Genomic DNA, 9,338 nt, shown 5'->3' with positions numbered 1-9,338 from the left:
CCCCCCTGCCAGGCTGCGGGCGCCAGCGCACCCACGACGTCACGCCCGTCGGCCAATCAGCGAGAGGGAAACCCGCGCGCCTCGGCGCTACCATTGGTGGAGCACCAGTGCCACTCACTTCCGGGGCAGCTCCTCCCCCCCATTGAACGGCGCGACTCGAGCGAGTTCTGCCGGAGTTGTTCTCTACAATTACGTAATAGATTACCATGCCCTAAAAAGGGAATTACGTGTCTACCGTTTGAAAGGATCAGAATCCAGCCTGCTGCTGCTGCTGCTCCTGGTCGGCGTGTCGGACCAGCTCCTCCTGGCATTTAACAGCTCTGAAAGTAACGAGCAACGCGTTACGTTAGATCGGAATGCAGTGAAACTCAGTGGAACCAAAGTTTGCCAAGAACTTCAAACTCGTCGTCGTACTAATGTTAACGATACAACGCAATGGAATGTTCCGTAATGCTTCTGTATGACATTAACTATGGTTTGATAGATAGATAGATAGATAGATAGATAGATAGATAGATAGATAGATAGATACTTTATTAATCCTGCGAGTGAATTCTTTCAAGGAAATTTGGGTTCCAATAGAAGTTGCCACCAGTTTTAATACCATAAAAATACAATATAAGTGACTGACACAGACGCAACATAGATTCCACTAGGTGGAGGAACAGTCCAGACCAGAGCAATATAATGTAATGTAAATGTAGTATATGGAATGGCATGAAAAAAAGGTTACGCTAACAATATTGTTGTATATACAATTGTTTTCCTATTAGATTCCCTGTTGTCACCAGCAGAACACAGCTGAACTCTGGGCAGCGCCCTGCCCAAAGGCCCCCAAAAGACAGCGTAGCACATTTTTTCCATTCCTCCCTGTTTATGCCGCACAACCTGAAACAACTATATCTGAGTGCTCGACGACCAAAACGCCACGCAGAGCAGCGCAGGAATTCCCACAGAATCCCAAGAGGGGCTGCAAGGCAAGCGGCCTATTTCCTAAAAAGGAAGAGTGCAAAAAGAAGGAATTGAGGAAGTTGCAGTGCTGCGTTCGAAGCTCTTGGATAAACATACAAGGAGGGGGGGGCGACATGCTTTGCTTTCATAAGAGGGGTCGCGGTGAAAAACATCAGCCGTCTAACATTCCTTTCTGTGTGTATAATATTGGTTATCATTACCACACAGGCCTAATTTTGTTCACCAAACTATTGCAATGTTATTAATAAAAACACCACTATTCAAATAAATGAATATCTTTCTCGCTAAAACAAAACATGCATGGTTTTGCATGCATCCAGGGCCCATCCTGAATATAGACATCAAGTGCAGCCTGCCATCAGCTCCTCAGCTCTCCAGTTACTGACAAGACAGCCGAGGTGCCCATGGTGGAATGTGAGATGGGTGGTCCGCACCTTCCCTGCTGCCGCCCCTCCGTGACGCACATTCTTGCAGATGCAAGAAGGTGAGATAATGTATTTGACGCGTAGGGCTCGTGGTGTGAAGTGTGCTCGGGGTGATGCATCCAACTATGGAGTGCGTCAGTCAGTCAGGCCGGTTCTGATTCTGGAATGCTTTATTCAGAACACATCAGGGAGTGGGGGTGGTGAATTGTTGCTGACAGTTTCTATCTTTATCTTCTATTTATTTAGTTATTTATTTATTTATTTGCAATGGTCTGGTTAAAAGGGTTTCCTTGAGTACGTGGTCGTCTTGGTTACTTGAAACTTCCGCTTTTTTTTTTTTTTTTTTTTTTCTCATTGAACCCGATACCACCACTAACATGAGCAGTGTGCGCCATCTTCTGGTCAACGAAGGTAAATTAAGTCGGTTAAATGGTGACACGAAAGCAACATAGTCGTAATTCTTCTTTTTCAATGAATTTCCTTTGGCTAATATGCAATCGCTTTTCTCACAAATCAATAATTCGAATAAAAATGTGTCTGGAATATGATGAGGATTCTATTCTCTTGTTTCTCTGGTTTTGCAGAATGATTTTTAAAGAACGCAACAATGAGCTTAGTGAGACTCATGACTCATAATGAGACGTGTTTTTCTGCCAAATTAGCATCAGGAACAAAACAATTATAAGGCAAATTTGTTAATAGCTATATTTTGTCAAGACGGCATCTGTCTGAATGAATGGAATAGTCCCTGCATGCAGTTAGTGATTTTAATGTGTCACAAGACGATGTGCCATCTGCTGTTTGTCATTTCAGGTTCTATTTGAGCCTTTCACCGCTCACACCTTCAGGTGTCACTGCAGGATGAGCGCAAAGGGAAATTAAAATAGTGATAACGGGTTAAGCTTGTGAAATTGCCTTAAACCTGCCGCTTCCATATTCACTGCCCGCCGGTCGGTTTGGCACGTTTCAGAAGAATTGTGCGAGGAACGAAGAAGTTTCTCAATCATCACAGCTTGCTCTCGCAGACTGTTTGCTAACAAGCTAACCAGCATGCAGGCAAAAAACAAAACAAAAAAACAACACACACACACACACACACACACACACACACACACACACACACACACACACACAAATTAAAGTTGTCTCTAGATGTTTTTCTGCACCGAAATGTTTTGACAAATACAAAAAAAAATTGATTCCCTCAGTCGAATTAAATAAATAAATAAAATTACCATAAACAGTGCAAAAGGTCTCTACATATTTAACTCGATGAACAGTTTCCCTCGGCTCTTTTTCCTACACCTCCACCCTCATCATCCCACCACCAACTTGCTCTTGGTACCCGTGGTTTCACAGATCTAACAAACCTCCATCTTCATCATCCCACCAACTTGAATTCATTATTTGCACTTTTTGTGCTAACTGCCCTCAACACACACACACACACACACACACACACACACACACACACACACACACTCTGTGCTGTGCACCAGCCTGTGGGAAAGTGCCCCCCGCCCCGATTTAAATAGCAAGTAAGCTATTGCATGTTGCGCTCTTCTCCACCTCCTTCCTCCTCCTTCTCTTGCTCCTTCTGTCTTGTTTGTTGTCCCAGCTTCTCTCTCTCTCTCTCTCTCTCTCTTCCTCTTTCTCTCTCTAACGCACACACACATACAGTCATTCTCTCTCCTGCTCCTCTCCTCCTCCTCCTCTCTCTCTCTCTCTCTCTCTCTCTCTCTCTCCCTCTCCACTCCCCTCCTCATCATCTCTCTCTCTCTCCTTTGGACCACTTCCAGTCCCTCGCTCCACTCCCTCTCCGTTACTCCTACCCTGCTCTGTCAGTCACTCTCGCGCTCACTCGGGCTCTCACGCCGGCGCCGCCATCTCCACCGGAGGTCTCTCTCTCTCTCCCCCCTCTCCCTCTCCAGCCCCCCTCACCCCCCGGCCGGCCCGGCCGATCGTGTCGTCTGCGGTGTTTCGCCAGGTGGACGCGCAACTCCCTCGCAGTCACCATTTCCACCCCGGAGAGCTCCACGGTGGCTGCGCAGCCCCTCCCCCGGCTGAGCATCGGGCGCAAGACCCTGGTGGCGGCCGCCGTGGGGGTCATGCTGGTCCTGGTCCTGGTGGTCCTCATCCCTGTGCTGGTCAGCTCCGTTGGCGCTGGCGGGGGCGGCGGCGTGGACGACAGCTCCAGCCACTTTGAGATGCTGGGCACCTGCCGCATGGTGTGCGACCCCTTCGCCAGCACCGGCCCTGCCACGGACTCGGCCACCGCCGGCCTGCAGGTGGACGGCGACCACGACGATGGCGGGGGTCTGAGTGACCACAGCGTGGGCCCACCACTGCCCACCTACAGCGCCCACGGCCCGCAAGGCAAACCGGGCCGTCCGGGCAAGCCGGGACCCCCGGGACCCCCTGGAGAGCCGGGTCCGCCGGGGCCCAAGGGACCCCCAGGCGACGGCATGGACATCGTGCGGACGGGGATCCTGGGCTTGGGGGGCAAAGGGTCGGTGAGCACCACCACCTACAGCACCTCGCCCCGGGTGGCCTTCTTCGCCGGGCTGCGGAACCCTCAGGAGGGCTACGACATCCTGCGCTTCGACGACGTGGTGACCAACATCGGCGGCAACTATGAGGGCGCCACGGGCAAGTTCACCTGCAAGATCCCCGGCACCTACTTCTTCACCTACAACGTGCTGATGAGGGGAGGAGACGGCACCAGCATGTGGGCGGACCTCATCAAGAACGGTCTGGTGGGTAACTCTTTCAAATCTGAGCGTCCATCCAAAATAATCTTATGACTCACTGTGTAGCATTGAGAGACTTGAATAAACATGCTGAAGGGTGAAGGTGAGGCAACTGGACTTGTTCTTGCGATCTTTCAATGGGTCCAGTTGCCTCAACTTAACCGTTCTCCATTAAGATGACCTGGGCGACTGAGAACTTTCACAGACAATAAACATATCATGTCAATTTTCTATTCCTTGAAAAATTTCCACCCTTGCCATTACGTGCACACGCAGAGCAGTAGTGATCTTTGCGCAGACACAAAAGGCAGAGGGTTGCAGTCAGCCCTTGTAGGTTTGCTTGGTTTTATTTGAAGAAAGTTCCCAATTGTATGACATGCCAGCTCTTGTTGTTGACCTCCTACCTCTGGTCAGGTGAACACATGTGTGCTCTCCCACATCCAGTGCTTCCCCTCACCTATGCCCAACATACTGTATATCCTGTCTCCAATCGCTGCCAATATGTGTGAAATAATAGTGAATGCTACGTCTACAGTTAAAAAAAACGACCTCAAAAAACGATATGGAAACATTAAATTAAACCACTCCTACAAAACACAAAAAAATACTATTCCTTAATGTCATGTGATCTTTAAATCACTCCCAGGGACGATGCAGACCAAATAGTCAGTCATGCATTCATGTGTGTGGCGATTGTAGGTCTGTCTCGTTGTCGTCCAGCCGCGGAGTGTCATGGCAGTGCTCAGTGGCACGCCGCTACATTGTGTATCTGTGCGTATGGCACGTCCAGCCATGTTCCAGGTTGTGGAAGTGAGCGGAGGAGGCGGCAGCACTATCTCCACCCTGCACTCACCCACACACAGCCCCAGGTTGTGGCCAGTTCAAAGCCGCTGCCCTTTGAAAATACAACAAACTTCACGGAGCTGGAATGTTGCTGGTGCGGCGTTCTTGAAGCCCCCCTTCCTTCCCCCGTCGGGCTTGCCGCCATTTTTTTTTTTTTTTTTTCATTTTGACATTTTGGCATCTTCATGGCAAATTTTGGAATGTCTTTCAAAGAGAGACGGACGAGCGAGGAGAGCGATCAAACAGCGTGTAAATGCCGGCATTGACGTCTCAGCGGCAAAACACATCAGACAGGCAGCGTCGGGCTGCACACAGAATGGACACGACTACACACATGGCTGTAGCGTTGTGATGCAACAACAGTGGCCACATTTGGGAGGCTATTAGAAAGAGAGAGAGAGAGAGAGAGAGAGAGAGAGAGCGAGAGAGAGAGAGAGAGCATTTTTTTTGAGGTCCTCGAAATCACATCTTTATTCATTTAATGACCATTTCAACTCAAGGATGGATGTTCCGCTGCATTGATTATCGCCTGTGTATCAACTGTGTTTATTGTAGGCAGTAATGTGCAGTGAAACACACTCAGATGCTGGTGAACTTCCACGCCGTCCATGCAGGTCCTCAACCTGTCGTCCCTGCTGGACATCAAAATAAGTATTTATTCCAGGCACAAATGTAGAGCTTCTCACCACAAAGAATGGATGCTCTTTTTTTACATCTAAAAAAAAAAACCCACACAATTAGAAAAAAAATGTTAATTGAACTGTAGTTTAAGCAGCAGACTAACAGATGTACTCAATATGGACATGGCGATAACGATGTTTAGTTCTCTATGTTTAGAGGCGATGACTCACCTGTTGGTGGATTTCTTTGCAGCTTCGCACCTCTCTGCGTCTGTCTGCTCTCTTTGAAGGGAAACGACACAGGGTGCAAGGCCGAGTTTCATATACACATACACATAGACACACACCGACCTCTATCCCAGGTTCCCATAGTCCATATAGAGTCTTCAGAGCCATCTGGTAACACTGCACAGTTGTTGTCTGTTTGAAGAAATGAAATCGTCACTGAATCTGCACGCCGAGTCCCTGCAGTTTGATGTTGACAATGACAAAAGCAAACAGAATAATTAGAGTCTGCTGAGCAAGAAGGGACCAGGTAATCACCCGTAATGAAATTATCTACAGAAACACGATCAATTTGTCATAAAATCACAGCTCAGTTTTCACTCTTTGGTCTAAATTTTAGGGTTAAAGGTCTTTTTTTGGTCGTCAGTGAGGTCGCGACGCCACCACAGCCAAACCGGGCAACCCAGATCATCACACATTCACTGAGGACAAAGGGCGGGAGTTGGGGCAGAGGCACTGGTTGGATGTTCTTCAGTGTCTCGACTCCCGACACCCTCTGTAATTAGGCAGCGTTGACGCGCTGACAGCCGTATTCAGGAGGACGTGACATTTCCGGAGCTCCGACCCAAAGGTGGGACGAACTGCGAGAGCGGCTCGTGAGACACGGAGCGGGGGGCAGGGGGGAGAGAGGGAGCGCCCGCTGCTCCTCCTCGTCCTCAGAGGCAGACTGAGTCAAAGCCCCGGCTTCCCGGTTGAGTCATAAGAGGAGATGAAGATACTCACTACAGGGGACACACATTACACCGACTCTCAGACACACTCGGCACAACACTTTCTTTTTTTGGTTGGTGCACTCATGCGCTTTCAAGAGAAAAAAAGAAAGAAGAAAAAAAGAATGCATGTGCATCGTGATGTCTGCAAGCATCCACGGGGCTAATCTCAGCCTCACATGTCAAACCCTATTTGCAATATTTAAAGGTCCCATAGTTTCAAAAACAACCAAAAACTCACAAATATAAAATTTCGAACAATAACAAGTCGGCCGACTTGTCAAAAGTGAAAGGTGTGTGCTGAAACACAGCAGTTACGGAAACAAAGCTCTTTGTGATGTCACAAAGGGCAGTGGAACCTCTCCCAGGTGAGTGACAAATACTCTCTGCCAGAGAGCAACTCGCTTTTTGTTGCCTCGCAAACATGTGGAAGGTCTAACAAAGCATCAGTTTTAGCAGGAGGCTGTAAACAGAGGGCTAAGTGTGCCGTTTACTGCGGAGTGTTCGGGAAATGAATCGTTCATGGCTGTCCCATTAAACATGGGTATTCAAATATATATATACATATATATATATATATATAAATATATATATATATGTGTGTATAATAAAATTTAAAAAGTTATATGTCTATATATGTGTGTGTGTTTGTGTGTACATATATACATGCATATATATGTATGTATATATGTATACACAAAATCTATCAATTTTAATTAATATCTATTTTAATGGTACAGCGGAGAACGACTCATTTTCCATGTTGATTAATTTTTCATATAAATACAAAATATTTTCAAATTTAAAAAAAAAAGAATTCAGAGAGATGCAGCTTTTAAACCAATTTACGGTCCTTGTCATAACATTGTCTCCGTCCCATGACTGTGTATGTGTGTGTGTGTGTGTGTGTGTGTGTGTGTGTGTGTCACGCTGCAGGTCCGAGCCAGCGCCATCGCCCAGGACCAGGACCAGAGTTATGACTACGCCAGCAACAGTGTCATCCTGCATTTGGACGCCGGCGATGAGGTTTTCATCAAGCTGGACGGCGGCAAAGCCCACGGCGGCAACAGCAACAAATACAGCACCTTCTCAGGGTTCATCCTCTACGCCGACTGAGGGCCGGGATCCGGAGTGGGGGAGGGGGTGGTGGCGGTGGCGGTGGCGGTGGCGGTGGGAGAGGTCCAGGAGAGGTGGCGGGACTCTATCACCACTCCCCTGACTTCCAACCTGGCACTCAGCAGCTAGAAAGGTGGACGTTGCCCGTAGCCACTGACCTGTCCGTCAGATCTGTGGTTATGGGGAACACGTCCGCCGCTTCCACACATCCTCCACACACAGGGGGCCACGCCTGCTGATCGGACGGACTTTGAGCGACGTCGACGGCCGCGGCCGCGCGTCGCGCCGGAGCTGCGGTGACAAGCAGTTGTGACAAGGGCAGGAGGCCTCGCCGTCATCTTCTCCAGCCATTCGTCGTGTCCAACCGGGCTGCATGGAGGTCCAGCCGTGCGTTTGTGTACAGAGTCAGCCAAAAACAATGTTTACACACATCTGGGGAAGAAACGACTTGCGTAAATATTTGATTGAACGTTCTCCCGATTTGACACCTGCAGACTCTCACCTATGGGGGACCCTGAAGGATGTTGTGTATCGCGGGAAACCCACTACATTGGTGGCCCCTAAGACAAGACATTGAGAATGCATGTGCAGCTATCCCATCAGACACTTTGGCCAACGTTACCCAAGCAGTAGTTGACCGTACACACATATATCTGTAAGCCAATAGCCGTCACTTTGAGGCACCACTTATTTATTTAATAATCAAATATTTATGCAAGTTTTTCTTTTCCTGATGTGTGTAGACATGGTTTTGGCTGACTGTGTATGTGCTGTTTTATGTTTTCTGTATGGGCGTAAAAAAAAAAAACGAAAAACACAAAAAAACTCAAAAGATGTCGTGCTTCATCGACTGAGTTGATGGATTTTCTCCTTTTCTTTCTTGCCAGTTTTGTTAAATATCAGCTGCCAAAATGAGATTTCGCTTGTGTGGACTGGCAGCGTGGAGGGAAAAAAAAAAAAAAGCAGAACAAAAAAAGTGTACTGTGTCCTGTTGTGTTGAGTTAACGAGAAAAAGTCATATATTAAAGTCATCTCAGCCCATTATATTTGTAAAACTGTCCGCCAGTGTCCATCCGGTATTGACCTTTGATGTCACGACATGAGTTGATGTCTGTTGATTAAAAATAGCTGTTAAAAAATAACCAACATCCTGTAGCTGCACATTCATCATGTGATGGTTGCTCCGCTATTGTTTGGTTTGTGCATGACGACAGCTGATCATTTGTCTGAGAAAGCACGGTGTGTCCTTCTCTGTGTGTGTGTGTTTGCGCGCGCGCGTGTGTGTGTGTGTGTGTGTGTGTGTGTGTGTGTGTGTGTGTGTGTGTGTGTGTGTGTGTGTGTGTGCACGGCTGCTCGCGTGTGAACAAAAATTGAGACCACTTGATTCGGCCTGAGAGAAACATCCGTGGCTTTGACTGTTTTTCATTAAAACAAAGGTGTTTATTTCTCTTTGTTGTTTTGTGCTTTCCGGCACATTTCTCTTTATCTTCACTTTGCTGTGTCTGATCTGCATCGGAAGTCGGCGTTTATACTCCCGCAAATGTTAGCGGCCGAGCACAGCAGGAGGCAATCGGTACGGAGATGAGGAGAAGAGGAGCGCAGCATTAAGAGCTGCAT

The 9,338-nt window shown here is 47.8% G+C and overlaps 1 protein-coding gene and 1 long non-coding RNA gene across 2 annotated transcripts; one reads left to right on the top strand and one right to left on the bottom strand.

The window, feature by feature from the left end:
* The first annotated feature begins 125 nt into the window (after positions 1–125).
* LOC142881852 (C1q-related factor-like) lies at positions 126–7,743 on the top strand. The gene is made up of 3 exons (XM_076016217.1): positions 126–1,456; positions 3,385–4,153; positions 7,542–7,743. The coding sequence occupies exons 1-3, from the start codon at positions 1,377–1,379 to the stop codon at positions 7,719–7,721; spliced, it is 1,029 nt and encodes a 342-aa protein (XP_075872332.1). The 5' UTR covers positions 126–1,376; the 3' UTR covers positions 7,722–7,743.
* On the bottom strand, positions 5,521–6,029 carry LOC142881854 (uncharacterized). Its single transcript, XR_012925714.1, has 3 exons — positions 5,958–6,029; positions 5,842–5,890; positions 5,521–5,625 (listed from the first exon to the last, which is right to left on the bottom strand). It is a non-coding gene; the product is annotated as an uncharacterized LOC142881854 (long non-coding RNA).
* Positions 7,744–9,338: the final 1,595 nt, after the last annotated feature.

The sequence above is a fragment of the Nelusetta ayraudi genome, unplaced genomic scaffold (genome assembly GCF_046127955.1).
Source record: "Nelusetta ayraudi isolate G7.1 ecotype Tasmania unplaced genomic scaffold, CSIRO-AGI_Nayr_v1 ptg000220l, whole genome shotgun sequence".
Lineage (NCBI taxonomy): Eukaryota > Metazoa > Chordata > Actinopteri > Tetraodontiformes > Monacanthidae > Nelusetta > Nelusetta ayraudi.
Note: the sequence above shows the minus strand (reverse complement) of the source record. Positions and strands in the feature narration are given on the sequence as shown.

Excerpts from the sequence above, each read along its gene's own strand:
- LOC142881852 (XM_076016217.1), top strand. The coding sequence starts at position 1,377 with ATGGTGGAATGTGAGATGGGTGGTCCGCACCTTCCCTGCTGCCGCCCC. Across the intron at positions 1,457-3,384 it reads ATTCTTGCAGATGCAAGAAG|GTGGACGCGCAACTCCCTCG; the intron begins GTGAGATAATGT and ends GTGTTTCGCCAG. Across the intron at positions 4,154-7,541 it reads ACCTCATCAAGAACGGTCTG|GTCCGAGCCAGCGCCATCGC; the intron begins GTGGGTAACTCT and ends GTCACGCTGCAG.